Raw genomic sequence first — 20,131 nt, 5'->3', positions numbered from 1 at the left:
TATTATCATTGTACATTTGGTTATTTTTTTTTTCAAAGTATTGTGTTTTTCATGTGTGTGTTTGTTTTCTGTTTAGCCTCGTCGTGGCCGTAGCATGTCGGTTTGTGTTCCCCATCTTTCTGCTGTTCCCTCTCTGTCCCGCATCTCTCCCAGTGCTCCTTCCACCCCACCACCAGTGCTGTCTGCATCTCTTTCTCCTTCCCTCCTTCGGATTGCCCCTGAGGAAACTTTTGCCGAAAAGCTTTCTAAAGCATTGGAGAGTGTCCTGCCTATGCACTCTGCCTCTCAGCGCAAGCACCGACGCTCCAGCCTGCCTTCCCTCTTTGTCAGTACTGTATGTAACTGTAAACTTCCTGACAAATGAAAATTTATTACCAATGAATACATCCAGGCATCAAGAATTTTAATAAAAATTAGATAAATAAAAAGGACTACACTTATGCTTTCAGGATACCAGTTCTTCCTATAGGAAACTTTTTTGTTACAGGCTTTAAGGGGGGAAAAAAGCAAGGAGGTAATGAGAGAGAATGCTTATAGTGCCCTGGACACATATCAATGTGCACACAATAAAATTTAGTTTTTATTATATTCTCCTACGAATCCTTGCATTTTCACATATTAATATAAAGAATATGTATTACTTCATTTTAAATTCATTGATTTAACCAAAAGCAAGTTTTCTCTTTATCAAAAAAGTAACTCAAATACATTTTCTCTTCACATCATTCTAAAGAGACACTAATGAAGCTGAATGAGTCCATTTTTTCCCCCATAGCAAAGAGTAATTGAAGACTGAAAGTTGCTTTTAATTCTTAGCGGTTTAAAGTGATGGTGTTGGCAAACTAAAACATATGTTCCCTCGTGGAAATTTGTCTCTTAGATTGATCAAATAAGGTGGGATCTTGACTCTAATGAATACATTATTTTTTGGAGGGTGCAAAAATGGTAGTTTTATTAAAGCACAAAAACAGGACTCGTGAGCAGAAAGAGCTGCTGCGACCCTAGTGAATACATTAGATACACATGTAGTATATAAGATTTTCTTTGGCCCCATTTGTATCTATAAAAGATCTGTCTCTTAAAGTTGTGTTAAACACTGTGGGACCTTGCTGCTGCTTTTCCAGATAGAGAATATAGTTAACATTCTGATCTAGCAATATCAAAATATTCAGATTTGTACTTAGGAGAATGATTAGCCATATATATGTTATGGCTTTGGGATACTCCTTGAATAAACAGTAAAATGAAGCATTCTGGTCTGAAATAGAAGCCCTCTTTTAGCTGTTGTGAAGAAGCAACAGTTGAGCCATTTTGCTAACTTGATGGGGACTATCCCTACTGAAAGAATGAAATTAATCTACTCTTTTTAAGAAGAGTCCATAAAGGTGAATTATTACAGTGTACACTGTTTGCATTTGGCTAGGTAGGATTCTAAAATTATAGAGTCTTATGACTGTAACTGCCTATGTGAATAAAAAAGTGCTGTTAAGTCTGTTATTTATATTATCCTTTTCACTTGATTTGAACACTAAATTATTCACCCCTTAACTAGGATCAGAGAAGTGGACATTCAGCAATTTGACATCTGTAACATGTTTCGTGTAGTAAAATTAACTGCATCTAGTTTAAGATAGATGGGGGGGGAAGGTATTTCTGTCAGTAGTCCGTAGTGTGTCTTTTACTGTCCACCAAAAATACTTCTTTTTTTGATTTCTAGTTAGATGACATACTGTTAGTTGATAATAACACTGAAGCCTCTAACAGCACAGGATAATAATATAGAATATAGGAAAACTTTGTATAGCAGATTAAATTGAAGTACCTTTCTTATATCTTAAAAATGTTGAGCTTACTATCTTCCCTTAACTCTTACTATTTTAATTCTTTTTCCACTGATTTAAATATACATTAAGTCTTAAGAGTGAGAATATTAATTGGGGGTAAAAAACAGAATAAACACTTAGAAAACTCTTCCATTTCCTTTGAGAGAAGATGTTGTGGAAAAGCAGCTCTTATCTAACGCAAAGAATCCCACAGAATAACTTTATTGACCCTGGATGTATTTAATGGATTTTTACTATGCACATAATTTCCAAAAGCATTGTTATTTCTTTATTAATTATAAATTTTGTGTAACCGTTTTGTAGGGTTACACAGAGCTACCCAGTTTTGCATGTCTAATGTAATTTCACATATGAATGTATGAATTACTTGTCTTATTCATGTTGATACAGCCTCAGTCCATGGCGCATCCGTGTGGGGGGACCCCAACATACCCAGAATCACAGATATTTTTCCCAACTATTCATGAACGTCCAGTTTCTTTTTCACCACCTCCCACCTGTCCACCGAAGGTGGCCATTTCCCAGCGGCGTAAGAGCACCTCCTTCTTGGAAGCCCAAACTCGCCACTTCCAACCCCTGCTGAGGACTGTTGGCCAAAATCTTCTTCCACCTGGTGGCAGCCCAACTAACTGGACACCAGAGGCCGTAGTTATGTTGGGCACTACAGCCAGTAGAATAACTGGAGAGCCATGTGAGATACAGGTCCATCCTATGTTTGAACCAACTCAAGTTCACGGTGACTATAGACCTGGACTAGTACTTCCAGAAGAAGCTCACTATTTTATTCCTCAGGAACCAGTGTATCTAGCTTACCAGGCCCAGGTGACAGAACAGTATGAGGGTATTCCATACAACTCACCAGTACTGTCAAGTCCTATGAAACAGATACCTGAACAGAAGCCAGTACCAGGGGGCCCTACCTCAAGTTCTGTCTTTGAATTTCCATCTGGACAGGCTTTCCTGGTAGGACACCTTCAGAATTTAAGATTAGATTCTGGGTTGAGTCCAGGATCTCCCCTCTCTAGTATTTCTGCACCTATCAGTACAGATGCTACACGTTTGAAATTTCACCCTGTCTTTGTTCCTCATTCTGCGCCCGCTGTGTTAACTCATAACAATGAGAGCAGAAGCAATTGTGTATTTGAGTTTCATGTTCACACTCCAAGCTCCTCTTCGGGAGAAGGAGGAGGAGTCTTGCCTCAGCGTGTTTACCGAAATCGACAGGTTGCAGTGGACTTGAATCAGGAAGAACCACCTCCTCAATCAGTTGGATTACATGGCCGCCTACAGCCTGTGACTGAAGAACAGCGTAATTACCATGCCCCAGAATTGACCGTTTCTGTGGTAGAGCCTATCGGACAGAACTGGCCAATAGGAAGCCCAGAATATTCCAGTGATTCCTCACAAATTACTTCTTCAGACCCCAGTGATTTTCAATCACCTCCCCCTACAGGGGGAGCAGCTGCACCTTTTGGCTCTGACGTCTCATTACCCTTTATCCGTCTGCCTCAGACAGTGTTACAAGAATCCCCACTTTTCTTCTGTTTCCCCCAAGGAACCACATCTCAGCAGGTTTTATCTGCCTCATTTTCTTCAGGAGGATCTGCACTCCATCCACAGGTTATAGGAAGACTTCCACGATTCTTTTAAACTACCCTATTGTGCATCATTACATTTAAGTTTTCTATCCCTCCTTTCCATTTATGTGGATTATTTTTAATTTTATTCGTAATATTAGTATTTCTCCTTTTGGGGGGATTATAAACTACTTGTATATAAGAACAAAGTATGAGAGAGAAGCTGCCTCATTTACCTATAATATGTGCAAACCCTTGAAAAAGAGAACACAAAAACTAGAACTTTAGTCACTCGTCAAAATCAGTTACTTCTATCCATATGTAGAATAATTTCAATTTGTAGTGAGAATGTAACTGTCTATCATGTAAAGTTGACTCATCGTTGATTATTTATAAATATTAGTATGAAGTATTTCTCTCTCCCTAGAAACAAACATGGCTAGTTTTTGGTTTTTTTTGTTTTAATAGGTTTTTTTTCTGTAAAATGAAAAGAATGGAAAATAGGGAGTTTTTTAAAGAGTATTAAGAATACACAAAATTTTCATTAGTTTGGAGGAATCTTAAAAGAGAAAAGAAATATCTTAAGAATTTAGGAACAAATGAAAATGCCTTTTAAAATGGCATCATTTGAACAAGTCACTGTGTATTATATGTCCAAATAAAATGCTAATCCATAAAATTGATTCTAATTTTTAGCAACAAAATTGTAATCTAGTGTGGGTGGTAGGATTTTTTTTGTTTTTAAGAATTTGTGATAGATGTTGCAAGCTGAGAAACAGATATCTCAGGCCTTGGTTGTTTCCTCAACAAATTAAATTTTATTATTTATGGGTATGGGCATATGTACTCTCGCAAATAAAGACAAAGTAATGGACATAACAGAATTCAAGTGGAGTCAGTATTAACTGTCATATATTCCTTTGATATATTTTATCAAATGTATAAGTCTTATAAAATCTATATAGGAGACTTTTCAATTATATATTCAAGGCATTGCTTGGATCTTTTAAATATTCCACTCTTATAAAATACTGTATGTTCTTGATACTTTCTTCCTGTGTTCTTCCCTCATAAGGGGCATAAACAATCCCAAAAGTGTACATAAAGTATAAGTTATTTAGAATAGTTCTAGGAAGCAAGAAGATCCAGAAATGAAAATTACATTGCATCGGCATGCAGTGTACTCACTGTGTGCTCACATTAATGCACTGCTTGTCAGCCTGTATTATAAATCTTAATGCACTGCCAGCCATTCTTCTTTAAACTTTCCAAAGTAAGCCATCAGGCAGTAAATTTACATACTGTAGAAAGAATGAATACTTAATAGTGGTTAAGATGCAGTGACATGTGGTGTCAAATCCAGGTAGGCTTCAAAGAAACCCCTCTACACTGAAATGGAACACCAAAGTTTGTGGGCCTTTTCATTTCCTTAACTTACCTACATAAGAAATCCTGCATTCATTTCTCACTTTCTCAATTATTTTAACTTAGACTTCTAGGTCAGGGTTTCTCAAATGCAACACTTGATGGTTTAGGTTGGATAATTCTTTGTTGTAGATCGTGGTTCTGTGCATTGTAGGATGTTTAGCAGCATCCTTGGCTTCTAACTAGTACATGCCTGTAGAAACCACCTCCCCCAGTTGTGACAACCAAAATGTCTCTAGATACTGACAAATGATCCCTGGAAGGGCAAAATCACTTCTGCGTGACAACCATTACTCTAGGTTAGTGACAATGACAAGTTTTTTACATTTTTAGTAAAAGTCACCCTAGCACTATAAGAAGTAGCAAAAGGAACCAAATTAGCACTCTCAAATACCCTTTGTCTTTAATTATTCCAATACAGGGTTATTTCACATTGGTAGTCATGCTACTTTTTCCTGATTATTATACTTTCAGTAACAATTTTATTATGAATTTTACTATTTTGGTCAGCTAAAATTATAGCCCAAACACAGCAGTAGTAAGTTAGGTTTTAACCACTAGTGGTTTTTGCATGGGATCAGGATACATTCTGTGATATAATCTGTTTCTAACCCTTTCTTACAAAAGATGCCCCAGTGGTCTCCCATACATACTTAATCAAGCTAATGTTTCATTTTGCTCAAGCAAACTCTCAGGAGTTTGAATGTTTATTGCAAAAGCCTGACCTCTCTGTACTTACGTAGGGCTTCGCTAATTTGTTGTATTCACTTTTTTCCTTCAGGCACAGGGGCAAAGCCAGGGTCAACCATCCTCAAGTAGCCTAACAGGGGTTCCATCTTCCCTGCCCATACAACATTCTCAGCAGGTGAGAACAACTAACTCATTGCTACATTTTATATATTAATAGTAACCAAAACACTGCTTAACATCTTTTCATGAATTAGATTCCTTACGTAAATAAATGGTTTGCCATGTTCTTGAAAGAAAAATCAAGAGGCATAACATTTGTGTCCAGTAACATTTTAGAAAATCTTCCCTTTTGTTTAATGTATTTTTAAATTATCTACTAAATTTAGACATATGTTGAAATTCAAAAGAATCGTTAACTGATATTTATCTGCCTTAAATACATGATTCTACACATAATCTAACAACACAAAGAATGTCAGTTTTCTTTTTATATTTGTGACTTATCCTTTTATGAGCATTTTGCTATTGCTTTCATTGTATTTGACTAATAATGCTATACTCCTTTTTAATTAATTTCTAATCTGTGAGATGGGGTATCAGATTTTATGCTGAGAGAATTGAACAGCTACGTTAGGAACTTTTTAAACATTTTTAAACTTTGATTTGGGGAGTTTATTCCTAAAGGTCCATAGAACTCAAAAGATTATAGTACAGTGCTAATGTATTCAACAGCAAAACTAGTAATTCTAAAATTAAACATGTGTAGTTCATTACTGATATTAGTTAATAGCAATTATTTGCATGGGAATAAGGCTTTTTTGACACTGTTGAATATTTTAGCTGTTTCAAATAAAATTGATAGCCACCACATTTGTCGTAAAAACTTCCTCATGAACTATTTCAGGTTTTTTTTTCTACATTAAAGTTCTGCAGGGACTTATGATTCTGGAGAGGTACTCAAGAATCTGCATTTATTTGTTTCAGCTATTGGGATTTCATTTTTTTTTTTTTAAAGGTTATAAGCTCTGTCTCTGTACTATATGGGTGGAGTTTATTTTTAGATATGAGTTTCATTTTTTTATACTGTCGGTTTCCAACCCTACCTTCAGAAACCATATCTCTAATTTTATTAGAGTGAGAAGGGAAATGTCCTTTAGCTGAAATTTACTTTATTCCATGGGTTTCTGGACTGTAACCAATAAGGGATTGCTTTTTTCATGTTTTGATCAAGAGTCCCTTCTAGTGGTATGTGTATCTTAATGAGGTTCCAAAAATAGCTTCCTCCTACTAGAAAACTTAGTAGCTCTTTGCCATGTATGCCATAAACCACCTTACTTAATAATTTGTTACAGGGGCACCTGGGTGTCTCAGTCATTTAAGCATCTGACTCTTGATTTTGGCTCAGGTCATGATCCCATAGTCATGGGATCGAGCTCTGTGTCGGGTTCTGCACTGAGTATGGAGCCTGCTTAAGATTCTTGCTCTCTCCCACTGCCCCTCTCCCCCACTCACGCTCACTCTCTTATAGCTCAATAAATAAATAAATAAATAAGTAAAATAATAATAATAATAGAGCCAATAATAATTTTATATTTTATTTTATGATTAATTTTTATACTACTACTAATATTATTATTTCTTCTTATTATTATTTCTTCCATTGAATCTTCAGGTATTTCTTAACTTTGTGTTCAACTGAGGCTCATGAACATTTTTTCCATCAAGCACCCTTCCTTATTCAATAGATAGTACATAGTTTGTATAGGCTATTTGAACTGGTTTCATGAGGCAGGTTTATACAAAACATGTTTCCAAGTTGCTGTGCTAAACAATACCTATTTGGCTGAAGTGTTGTTTATTAGCCAGTGAGATTGTGCACAAAAAGATGACCATCTATTCCTGGCCTACCCAGGGGTGCCACTTCTCCCTAAATACTCTAAGGTATAATTGGCATATGTGCCTCTCACTCTTATTTTAAGCAGAGTGATGGTACATGTCTATAAAACTGTTATTTCTCAACAGTTCTCTCTCTCTCTCTCTCTCTCTCTCTCTCTCACACACACACACACACACACACACACATACCAGTAATTAAACAGATTTTTTTTCCTAACTGAGTTCATGCTCCCAAGGACCATGTGCTAGATAGGCACTGAGGGTCAAGATGGATCAGATATGACTACTTTCAAAGAGCCTAAGTAATCTAGTAAACATATATGTCAACTCCTACAAAACAAATAAGCGTAATAGTTAAGATTATATACAATGTGCAAAGCATTTTACCTGTATTTTTATTTAATCCTTGTATGAACCCTGTAAGTATACTGTCATTATTTTCATTGTGCAGATGGGAGAGCTAAGGTAAGATCTGGAGAAGATGAGTAATTTATCCAAGCTTACACAGCTTATAAGAGGTAGAAACAGAATTTAAATCCAAATAGTCTGACTCCACAACTCACCACTTAACTGCATCCAATTATGCCACCAAAGGAGAGAAATTGTATCTCTTTCAAGCAGGGAGGGGAATATCAAGAAGGCTTTATGAAAGAGATAGCATTTGAACTGAACTCTGATTGTGAGTTAAACCCATGTAAGAATAAAGAGTGTTCTAGGCCAAAGTGGTGGGGGGGGTGGTCAGTATAAGCAAGGTAGAAAACAACAAAGATAGAAAACTGTGAGAACAGAAACCTTTAGTTCAGTCTAGCTAGAACACAAGTAAGTAAAGGTATAGGTTCATAAAAAAGTTGATTGAATCCACATCTTGATGTAAGCTTGGTTCTGCATTGATAGAAGTGAGAGAGAATTAAGCATATGCTCATCTGTAAAGTGGTATATTTTTTTCCTCAAACTTTTCCCTTTCTCTTAGTAAAGAAGGAAATCAACATATTGAAATTTTTATCATATTTGCACATTATGGGCTTTCACTCTCCTTTATTTTGAACAATAAGCAAAAAAATGTTAATGGAATAAAATAAAACTGGTGAAAACATGTGCTTGTAAGGACCTTAAAATAAGTATATGTAGTTGGAGATGTATATAGACAACATCTGACAGAACTGGTTTTAAAATAAAAGCTAAGAAATTAAATACAGATTTGGTCCTTATTCTTAAGGGAGCAACTTCACTATTCCAGGTTCTATTGTCATTGTGAACAACTTATTCAAAGGTCACTGTAAGGAGGTAATATAAAGATTACATGAATATGAACCTATAAGTTATGACAAAAGCAAAAAAATCCAGCTGTCCTAATGCTATTTATGATGCTTGTCACTGAAAATTTTACACAACTTACAGGGAAAGTATTATACTATGCTCCAGAAAACTAGAGCCTTTGTAGTATAGCTCCAGTGAAGATAAAGAGACTGGTTTATTATGTGGGAAGAGTTTGAATGAGGAAGACGGAGCAATAGTAATATATTATATTATATATAAGTTAATATATAACATATGTATAATATATAAGTTAATATATGTAAGTAAATATATGTTAATATATTTATGTAAGTGTGCCATCTTATTTAGAGATGTAAATTAATGACTCAGATAATGGTAGACGTTTCAGTGTGAATTCCTTACAGTTAAAATATATTCAAGTTGACCAAAAAGATTCTCTAGTTTTTTATTCTCCTTTCTCGGTGAAAATATGGAAAATTATTTTATAATCAGAGTTGCCTTATATTTGGATATATATATCTTATTAGTTTTTGAAAATAAATGTTATATAATCAGTAGCCAGTTGTTCCTGATTTAAGTTAAAATAAGAATACATTATCAGAAACAAGAAAAAAACAAACACTACTATTGTCATCATTGTGTGTCAGCATTTTGGGGGGTGATTTTAATTGATACAGTGAGAGCAAAGTAAGAAATAAGTATCAGGAGAACAAAAATATTTACAGATTATCACCTAACAAAATCTAGGATGTTCATTAAGGTGGTCAGGATCATAATATATATAAAACAAATAAAAATAAGTAAGTCTTGGGAATGCAGTGTGTAGCATAGTGACTACAATTGCTATGGTATTGTACATTTGAAAGTTACTAAAAGAGTAGATCTTAAAATTTAAAAGTTCTCATTACAAGAAAAAAACTGTAACTGTGTGGTGATAGATGTTAAGTAGGTTTCTTCTGGTGATCATTTCACAACATACACCTATATTAAATCATTATATGTCAGTTAAATCTCAAGTTTTTATGTATACATATACTTATAAACAAATAGTATATCTTTTTACCAGCAGTATCTAGTTAGTTGTATAGACCAGGACATATGTAAAGCTACTGGTTGTAGCATTATTTTAAGTATCAAAAAAAATCAACCAAAATGTTCATCATTAGGATATTGATGCCATTGATAAGTTAAATGAAAATAGCATGTTAGAGAACTGTATTTATAGAATGAACATGCTTTTATTTCAATATGTAATTGTGTGTAAATGACCAGTTATATATAGAAAAAAATCCATAAAGGTGATGACCAAACCATTGATAGTGGTTGCCTCTAGAGAAACGGGGTTAGGATATTTCATTTAACTTAACGATCTGATACGTTGGTTAAAAATTTTTTATTACAAGCAGCTGTTGTTTTGTGTTAACCAAAACAATTTTAAATTACTTAGAGACATTAGAGAGTCTTGAAAGTCATTTGTGAAGTTCAGATTTTTGTTAGGCCAGAGGGGGCCATTAACTTATTACAAAATTTAGTATTGGGAGTACAATTATGTACCATACATTAAGTTTAGATGTATTAAACCAGAATGCCTAAGATGTGGTTGATTCCTAAATGTCACTCATTCCTTTGCCCTGCTTTGAATTGAGTGATTGTGTCCTTGTTTTCAAAGAAGGAAGTATCTTTTTGGCAGTAAAATGAGCAGTCTCTAAGGTATTACAACTAGTAAATGGTAAAGCTAAAATTCCACATTCAGTGTTTTTCTATTTTGTGGCTGTAATCAGAGCTATTCTTCAAGCAAATTAATTACACGGTTGCAAAAATACAATGAGAGAAAGAGCTTAAAGGGAAGAGATTGGATTTGCTTAATATAGGACCAAAGTAAGAACAGATATCAAAAAAATGGGAAAAACCAGAAGGAGATATTAGAGGAGAGAGGACCTATTTGGATATGTTATCTAAAGATCTTTATGAATGACCTACTGTTGGGGTAAGGGGGATGATAGGTGAAGAACCAGTAGTGACTCAAATTCTGAAACATTGGTTAATTGCTCTTCGTGGTACCATCACAAATAAAGAACACCAGAGGAAAAAGAAATGTGTGAAGGGGAATTGATGAATTTGGGTTTGTGTATGTCTTGATTACTAATATTGTCATTTATAGATACAGAAGGCTTTAAGCAAACGTACTTCCTTAGAATCGTGCTATTAATGACTTGAAACAAAACTGAATAATTATACTTTATTTTCAGCAGCAGGGAGTACAGCAGACTGCCCCTCCTCAACAGACAGTGCAGTATTCACTTCCACAGACATCAACCTCCAGTGAGGCCACTACTGCACAGCCAGTTAGTCAGTCTCAGACTCCGCAGGTCTTGCCTCAAGTATCATCTGGAAAACAGGTAGCTCTTCATTTCTAAATAGATGCTAAATGGAATCTCCATGTAACTTGTATTTTCTCATGGATAGGCTTCTCTCTTCTCTAATGTTGAAATACCAAAGTTGGTTATTTTCACCACAAAAATGAATTGACAATTGTTCCTTTTGTGCACATGAATTAATGTAAATAGGTACATACTGACAGCATTCACAATCCAAAAATGCTTAACTTTTAGGTTTATCAGTCTGAAGTCAGTTGGACAAGTATTAGAACTGGTGGGTTAAGTAACAGTGCTTTGGTAACTGAACCTATGACATTTTCTAGAATTGAGTTAGCTATATCTAATTATTCTAGGTTTACAACTATGCTGTATTTTTCATGCAGATTTATGCATTTTTTTCCTCTTTCATTGCCTACTGACAGTAAGTCATAAAAACCCCTTATATGGAATCATGTTCTGTTGTTCTGAGTCGTCCTTTGAATCACTTGAAAAGTGCCCTTTTGAAGGTATATTCTACTGGATGACCTATTTTAAACTTTAACGTTGGGGCTTGTTGTCCTTGTATTTTGGCACAATGTATTGTTTCTGTCGTATTTCATCGCATCTGAGATACTGTCAGTTGTCAAATGCACCATTATGTTATGTAACCAAGTACTGACACACCATTAATTGTAAGATACATCTTAGTTCCACAAAGGTTAAAATGACCAGGTGGTAGAGAGGGATGATTCCATCCTAGAGTCAGTGAAATATGGTACTCATACCTACTTTCATTGGCCAGTGTTAGACTTAAGAATTGTAGAAGCAATACAGATTGAAATCTAATTCCAGTAAGAAGGAATTTCATTTGAATTTCAGTAACTACTATAATAGCAGTCATAGATGTAGTGACAACAAATATACCAATGGATTAGGGTATGTGAAATATGTCTAAATAGAGCTGTAAAAAAACAAACTCTGCTTTCGTGTCTTCTTTTATTGTTGAACGATGAAACATTAGTAAAATTTCCTACAACAAAAGATTTGAAACAGCCGGTCTGTCAGCCTCTCTGTCTCCTGTTATCCTTTCCCTATTCTTGTGTGGCACATTAACTTAAACTAATGTATGCAGGTTTGGGTTTTTGGGTTTTTTTTCCTTCTTTTTGGCTAACACATAAATCTTGCTTTTGGCAGCCTTGCTTTTTTCTTTTCTTTTCTTTTCTTTTTTTTTTTTAAGTCTGTCTGTTTTGTTTTTCTTTACCTTCCCAGCTTCCAGTTTCCCAGCCAGTACCAGCTATCCAAGGCGAACCTCAGATCCCAGTTGCGACACAACCCTCAGTTGTTCCAGTCCACTCTGGTGCTCATTTCCTCCCTCTGGGACAGCCACTCTCTACTTCCTTACACCCCCAGTATCCTGTCTCTCAAATTCCCATATCAACTCCTCATGTGTCTGTGGCTCAGACAGGTTTCTCATCCCTTCCCGTTACAATGGCAGCTGGCGTTAATCAGCCTCTGCTCACCTTTGCCTCATCTGCTACGGCAGCTGCGATCCCAGGGGGACCAACTGCGGTTCCTAGTCAGCTTCCAACCCTTCTGCAGCCTGTGACTCAGCTGCCAAGTCAGGTTCACCCACAGCTCCTGCAACCAGCAGTTCAGTCCATGGGAATACCAGCTAACCTTGGACAAGCTGCTGAGGTTCCACTTCCCTCTGGAGATGTTCTGTACCAGGTATTGTTTTGGCTAGCAAAAAGGAGGGCACCAGAGGGTTTGGTTCTAATAGTAAACCATCAAGGACTTGAAAACCTAATAGTTGAGTGTCAAAATAACTAGCAGTAACAAAAGTGTAGCTGATCTCAACTAGAGAAGCTAATACAGTAAAATTCAGAGAAAAGATAGGATAGTAATGTTGAATGATTCATTTCCATTTTTCTCAAGACACTTCCTTGGAGGAAGATGGTTCTCTCAATATTTGATGTAAGCTGACTAAATGCTAGATATGGCTAATAAGAGAGTAAGTACATCAGGCTACTTTTTTTTTTATAGGTAAGGTAAATAGAGTTGCCAACATGGTACCAATAAAAAGCTTCAGATTAGCCTGTCTTGATATGACTAGAATGATTACCTTGAAGAGTGTTTGCATTCTCCCACTTTAGATTGGCTAGAAAACTGATATTTTTCTAGAAGGAATTAGTTTGTTCCTCCTATTTAAATCTGAAAGAGGAGAAAAACCAGTAATTTAAAGTGTAGTTGTAGAGTCCCGTCCCCTAAATTGAAACCAGTATACCATTTCATTTCAAGAATCATCTTTAAATCTTCTTTAAATTATTAGAAAGAGATGGGACTACTACTATTCTTCTTTACTATGTGCTTTCGTTTTTTGTTGGGTTTTTTTGTTGGTTTGTTTGGTTGGTTGGTTGGTTTTTTGTGCATGTCTTGCTGTTTTGCTAATTTGATGTCCCAACCTGCACTAACTCACCTTCCTCATTTCTGTCACAGGGCTTCCCACCTCGACTGCCACCACAATACCCAGGAGATTCAAATATTGCTCCCACTTCCAGCGTGGCTTCTGTTTGCATCCCTTCTACAGTCCTATCCCCTCCCATGCCGACAGAAGCACTGGCTACACCGGGTTACTTTCCTACAGTGGTGCAGCCTTTTGTGGAATCAAACCTTTTGGTTCCTGTGGGCAGTATAGGAGGACAGGTTCAAGTGTCTCAGCCAGCAGTGAGTTTAGCACAACAAGCCCCCACTACATCCTCCCAGCAAGCAGCTCTGGAGGTAAATGGAATTACTGCATGTTTATATATAAAACACACACACACACACACACACACACACACACACAATGGGATAAAAATGACAAAGAAGAAACATAAGGTTCCCCTGTTTAGAAAATGTGGAGACTATTTTCAAACTAACTTCTAAATGACTTTTTCTTCCAGCAGAATGAAATGCCATTGTGGGGGCCTTGTTGCCACTGGCTGTTCTGTTGGGAAGTGAGTGTGCCTTGGAGAAGATTAACCCTATTAGCACTTCACTTCTCTAGCTAGTACTTTAGTCATTATTCTTAATCCTTTCACAAATTCTTGCCATGGCAGTCATGAAAGTATCTTATCCTGCTGTGCTCCCAGTAATCATTTTTGCCCTATTAGGAGAAAGATAGGAATCATCTTTGCACTTTGCTCTGCCTGTCCTGTTGCACACTTCTAGGAAGATGCTGGCTGCATGCAAGTTGTACTTCTCACTCCCTAGCAGCTATGTCGGCTGATGTCACACCATGCAGTCTATACCGAGACTTAGCTTTAGAAACTTCCTTTGGAATTTTAAGACCACTGTCTTTAGATGCTGAATATTGAGAATTACTAGTAAATTTAGTGCTTCTAGGACTTGGGGGGGATAAGAAAAAAAAAGTGTAGCTTATTGGAGATGATGAATAATAAATAAAATGTATTACTGCCAAGACTTCCATTATCCTTTCTATTTACAGAGTACTCAGGGAGTCTCTCAAGTTGCTCCTCCAGAGCCACTTCCAGTGGCACAGTCACAACCTACCACTTTGGTCTCTTCTATAGACAGGTATGTAAAAGTAAAATTCTCCTTCCTTAACTGGTAAGTGGTATAAAACTTCAAAACATCAAACCTTTAAACACTGAACTTTATTTTTCGAAGTGCACATTCAGATGTTGCTTCAGGAATGAGTGATGGCAATGAGAATGTCCCATCATCCAGTGGAAGGCATGAAGGGAGAACTACAAAACGGCATTATCGAAAATCTGTAAGAAGTCGCTCTCGTCATGAAAAGTCCTCACGTCCAAAATTGAGAATTTTGAATGTAAGTATTGCTACTGTGTGAGTTTCATATAGTTACTTAATGTCATTTAAATATTTCTAAGGCTCAGGTATAGTTATGAAAGTTTAGAATTTTCTAATCACCCAAATAATACTGTTAAATTCCATATTTTTATGGTAAGGCACTATCTACCTTTTAGAAAAAGTTTCAATTTGTAGAACAGAGACTTTACACTCCTTCCAGACCCTTCAGTGGAAGATGAGGAAATAGCTCAAAGGCCAATATTTTCTTAATGTTTTCTTGCTACCAGTTTAAGAGGTAAATACCAACAAGTCTTCAGGGAATGGTGGTAGCATCAGGCTTAAGTTCAAGTGATAATCTGCATTACTTTCTCAAATTTAGTAATGGAATAATATGTAATATGGCTTCTGAGATATGAAGTACTTTTTCTTTTTTTTTTTCTTTTTAGGTTTCAAATAAAGGGGACCGGGTAGTAGAATGTCAGTTAGAGACTCATAATCGGAAAATGGTTACATTCAAATTCGATTTAGATGGTGACAATCCTGAGGAGATAGCAACAATTATGGTATGTCTGCATTTGGAGTTCCAAATTTTGCTTTAGTACTTTTTTAATAACCACTGCCCTAAGCAAATGTGCAATATTTTGTTATCTGTTTTGACAGTTCTGTATTTATTTCAACGTGAATATAATTAGCACACCAAACCTGTGATTTAGAGATATTTTTGTTTAGGACCTGTCTAAGTGTTGAAGAATTAACTTACATATCAATGAATAATAGTACAGGTGGTGTGCAGATAGGGCAGAAGTTACAAAAGTGGCAATTGGAATGACTTAAAACATGAATAACACTCTACTAATCAGACTGACATCACATTTCTTTTACAGGTGAACAATGACTTTATCTTAGCAATAGAGAGAGAGTCCTTTGTGGATCAAGTACGAGAAATTATTGAAAAAGCTGATGAAATGCTCAGCGAGGACGTCAGTGTGGAACCAGAGGGTGACCAGGGATTGGAGAGTCTACAGGGAAAGGATGACTATGGCTTTGCAGGTTCTCAAGTAAGTTCCCATAGTGAAGCTTTGTTTATTTAAAATATTGCTATAGTGTTAAATTTGCCATGCAACATGTTCAATGATACCACATTACATCAATGGCTAAAATTATCAAATATTTATGTCCTCTTTGCATGGGGCCAATTGCTTTGCCCAGTCTTTAAGATTGTGTTTAGGGGTGGTGGGGGGAAAGATTGTGTATGAGAATGAATTTGGTCACTTTTGTTTGTTGTAGAAATTGGAAGGAGAATTCAAACAACCAATTCCTGCATCTTCTATGCCACAGCAAATAGGTGAATTTCTTTCCTTTCCATGTTTGCTTTTAGCTTTGACCTAAGAAATTTTATACTAATGAAATCTTAAAGCTTCATGTTGGTGACAATATATAGATAATGCAGTTAAATGGTTTCTTTTTACAGGCATTCCTACCAGTTCTTTAACTCAAGTTGTTCATTCTGCTGGAAGACGGTTTATAGTGAGTCCTGTGCCAGAAAGCCGATTACGAGAATCAAAACTTTTCACTGGTGAAATATCAGATACGGGTAAGGAATTGCTTCTACCACAAACCTCTATCAATCCCATATCATCTCTGCTATATTGGAAGCTTGGTCATCAAGCAGTAATTCAAATGATGACATAGACAATAAAGAAGAGTAGAAAATTGAGATTATAATCAACAGGCAAACATGGAGGAGCAAAATAGAGGATGAATACAGAGGATTAAAGAACAAGAGCCAGAAAGGACAGCCACCCTAGATACAGCTTGTGTAATAAATAATACGTAGATACAGTAATATGTTTTGTTTCTCCATTTAGGACTATTGTATATGCTTTGAGGTTGCTCTTTTTTTTATCTTTTTTCTCTTTTTTGAAAATTTTTTTAAATTTTCTTTTACCCTCGAAATAGATATTCATACAAGCTAACTTATTTTCATCAAACTGCTCTTTTACTCTGCTGTTTTAGAAAAAGCCTGTCATTTCCTCGGGAGGAGTTTTAAACCTTCTTGGTATGTGGCAGTGTTGGTAACCCAAAAACAGATTGTTAGGACAATTTTGAATCTACCCTTTTAAAATGGACTGATTATGAATTTTGTATTCTCCTTTGCAGTTGCTGCCTCAACATCCCATGGCGCTGGAATGAACTTGTCTCATTCTGCTTCATCCCTTAGCCTACAACAGGCGTTTTCTGAACTCAGACATGCCCAAATGACAGAAGGGCCCAATACAGCACCTCCCAACTTCAGTCATACAGGACCAACATTTCCAGTAGTACCTCCTTCCATGAGTAGCATTGCTGCAGTCCCAACCACAGCAGCAGCCACACCTTCAGTATCAGCCCCTGCAACTAGCAGCCCTCTTAATGACATGTCCACATCAGTAATTCAGTCTGAGATTCCAGTGCCCACTGAAAAAAGGATTGGTGGAGTTGCCACCTGCACAGGTGTGATACCGTCAAGTGGTCTCCCTGTACCTCCTATATCTGAATCACCAGTATTTTCCACTGTGGTTTCAAGCGTTACAATACCTACAGTTGTCTCAATATCAACAACATCCCAGCCAGTTCAGGCTTCTACATCTGGGAGTGTTGTTTCTAGCATAGGCACTTTGCCATCTATACCAGTTTCAACGTTAGCCTCTGCTGCGGGCAGTGCTGCTGTCTCAGGTGCTAAGCCTCCACCTGTAGTATCTCAACAAGCGACAGGCAGTACTTCTGGGGTAGCCACGTTAACATCCATTGCTGCCACCACTCCATTCCCGAGCATAGCTTCCCAGCTGCCTCTTCAGCTGAGCAGCAGCACCTCTGCTCCTACTCTAGCTGAAACAGTGGTGGTTAGTGCACACTCACTTGATAAAACATCTCATAGCAGTACAACTGGATTGGCTTTGTCCCTGTCTGCATCATCATCTTCCTCCCTGGAGCAGGATTATCTAGTTCTGTTTCTCAGCCTGGTGGGGTGCATCCTTTGGTCACCCCATCAGCTGTAGCTTCTACTCCTGTCCTTCCTCAAGCAGGAGGACCTACTTCTACACCTTTATTACCCCAAGTACCTAGTATCCCACCTTTGGTACAACCTGTTGCCAGTGTGCCTGCTGTGCAGCAGACACTAATTCATAGTCAGCCTCAACCAGCTTTACTTCCCAACCAGCCCCACACTCACTGTCCTGAAATAGATGCTGACTCACAGCCCAAGGCTCCTGGAATTGATGACATAAAGACTCTAGAGGAAAAGCTGCGGTCTCTCTTTAGTGAACACAGCTCATCTGGAGCCCAACATGCATCTGTCTCACTGGAGACATCACTGGTAGTAGAGACCACTGTCGCACCAGGCATCCCAACCACTGCTGTTGCACCAAGCAAGCTCATGACTTCTACTACAAGTACATGCTTACCACCAACAAGTTTGCCATTAGGGACAACTGGTTTGTCAGTTATACCAGTGGTCACACCTGGACAAGTTTCCACCCCAGTCAGCTATGTGTCCGCCCCAGTCAGCACTACATCAGGAGTGAAAGCTGGAACTGCTCCATCAAAGCCACCTTTAACTAAAGCTCCAGTAAGATTCTTGTTTTGAAATAATTTGATAAATATGATTATTCTTTCCCCCAACCCCGTAAGTGCCTTTTTTCAACTCAGCCTTGCAAATTAGAAATGTAGTTATAAAGATGGCCTGGCCTATAGTAGACATTAAGTGTTTATTAAATAAGTTGAAAATTATTTTAGGATATATATATATTGAACACAAGAGACCTCCTTTTTTTGGAATATGGCAAGATTTGGGGGTTAATTATATTACATGATTTTCTAAGGCTATATAATAATCAGGTAAAATACAGACGTTCCTTCCTCATTGGCACCAGCTAAAGAAATCTGTATCCCAAAAGGAAGCTAAATGCTTCTGCTAGCAATTATACATAGTAATAGCAATTTACAATGATCTTTGTTTCAGTGAGAATGAAGCAGATTTTCTGCTTTGCTTCAGTTCCACAGGTGTACAATTTGGGGTGTACAAAAACTGGAAGTTGGTGATGAATTTCATATACAGGGAAAAAGAATCTAATCCTAGGAATAAGTTAACTAAAATGTGTTTTCTAATTCCGCTATGGTGGATTTCCTCTCATTCTCTCTTCAGTCTCTCTGATCTTCTCCAAATAACAAGGCTGTGTTTTTTCTACTATATTCTGTGCTTCACTTATCTTTCTGCATTGCCATTGATTGTAAAATTATTTTTATAGTCGGCCAGTAATAGAGGCTCTGTACAAATTGCTTTATAGTGTTCTGATGACTTTTGTTATCAGACCTGCCCCTTGGTTATTTCTGAATTGTTTTCTCGGAAAAGTCTTTGTTTTAGGAAAAGTCTGATGATACTGTACTAAAACAGTGGCTCAAGAATAACTGTGCCTCTCATGTCCATACAGCCTTTGATTCTGTTTTCCCTAGGGAATAACCTTCCACTAAATTTTACTATTCATTTTATTAGTATGTAGTAGTAACCCCATAATAGTATCATGGTTATAATGTCCTTTATTTAAGATAGATACCAGAATATAAGCCAGATGACAATCATGCCTTAACTATAGATATATTTTATTCTTATATTTCTGCATTTGAATTAGTTGATTTACTGGCCAGTATGTAGTCTTTCTCATGGACTTGAATTTCCCTTCATTGTCTGTAGGTGCTGCCAGTGGGTACTGAACTTCCAGCTGGTACTCCACCCAGCGAGCAGCTGCCACCTTTTCCAGGACCTTCACTAACTCAGGTGCCCCAAGACTTGGCAGATTTCTTTTTGTGCTCCTACTTTTTCCTTCACAAAGCTTATTTAAATTCTCCATTGCATGATCTTGGCTTCTGGCTCCTCTTTAGTTTTGACTTAGTAACAACTTTCTCTTAAAACAGTGTATATAGCTAATGATCCAGACCTTATTTAAAGTAAGAAGCTTCGTGGTTCTTTTGTTCAAGTCATCTAGAACACATTTGATATTAATATTTTTTCATATTTTATGAAGAAAGAAAATAGCAGGGTTTACATGTTACCAGACAAATATAACTCCTGTCATTCACAGTTTTCTAGAATAGTGAAATTACATCTGATGAATGAGATTAGGCTCTAGACCATTGTGGAAGTAAAAAATTACAAGTAATCAGAATTAACTTTGAAAGTTCCTTAGGAAAAGATAACTGATAATGCCCCTTTTCT

The 20,131-nt window shown here is 36.8% G+C and overlaps 1 protein-coding gene across 1 annotated transcript in view; it reads left to right on the top strand.

Annotated features, from left to right (window-relative positions):
* Positions 1 to 20,131, top strand: part of WNK1 (WNK lysine deficient protein kinase 1) — a 160,776-nt gene that overhangs the window by 120,249 nt on the left and 20,396 nt on the right. Inside the window, 13 exon segments of the mRNA XM_043565053.1 lie at positions 5,628 to 5,711; positions 10,960 to 11,109; positions 12,337 to 12,795; positions 13,564 to 13,845; positions 14,555 to 14,643; positions 14,737 to 14,899; positions 15,327 to 15,443; positions 15,765 to 15,938; positions 16,168 to 16,225; positions 16,352 to 16,474; positions 17,041 to 17,841; positions 17,844 to 18,487; positions 19,610 to 19,693. Coding sequence (XP_043420988.1) covers positions 5,628 to 5,711; positions 10,960 to 11,109; positions 12,337 to 12,795; positions 13,564 to 13,845; positions 14,555 to 14,643; positions 14,737 to 14,899; positions 15,327 to 15,443; positions 15,765 to 15,938; positions 16,168 to 16,225; positions 16,352 to 16,474; positions 17,041 to 17,841; positions 17,844 to 18,487; positions 19,610 to 19,693 — 3,228 coding nt within the window.

The sequence above is a fragment of the Prionailurus bengalensis genome, chromosome B4 (assembly GCF_016509475.1).
Source record: "Prionailurus bengalensis isolate Pbe53 chromosome B4, Fcat_Pben_1.1_paternal_pri, whole genome shotgun sequence".
In the NCBI taxonomy this organism is placed as follows: domain Eukaryota; kingdom Metazoa; phylum Chordata; class Mammalia; order Carnivora; family Felidae; genus Prionailurus; species Prionailurus bengalensis.
This window is presented reverse-complemented; position numbering and strand designations above follow the sequence as displayed.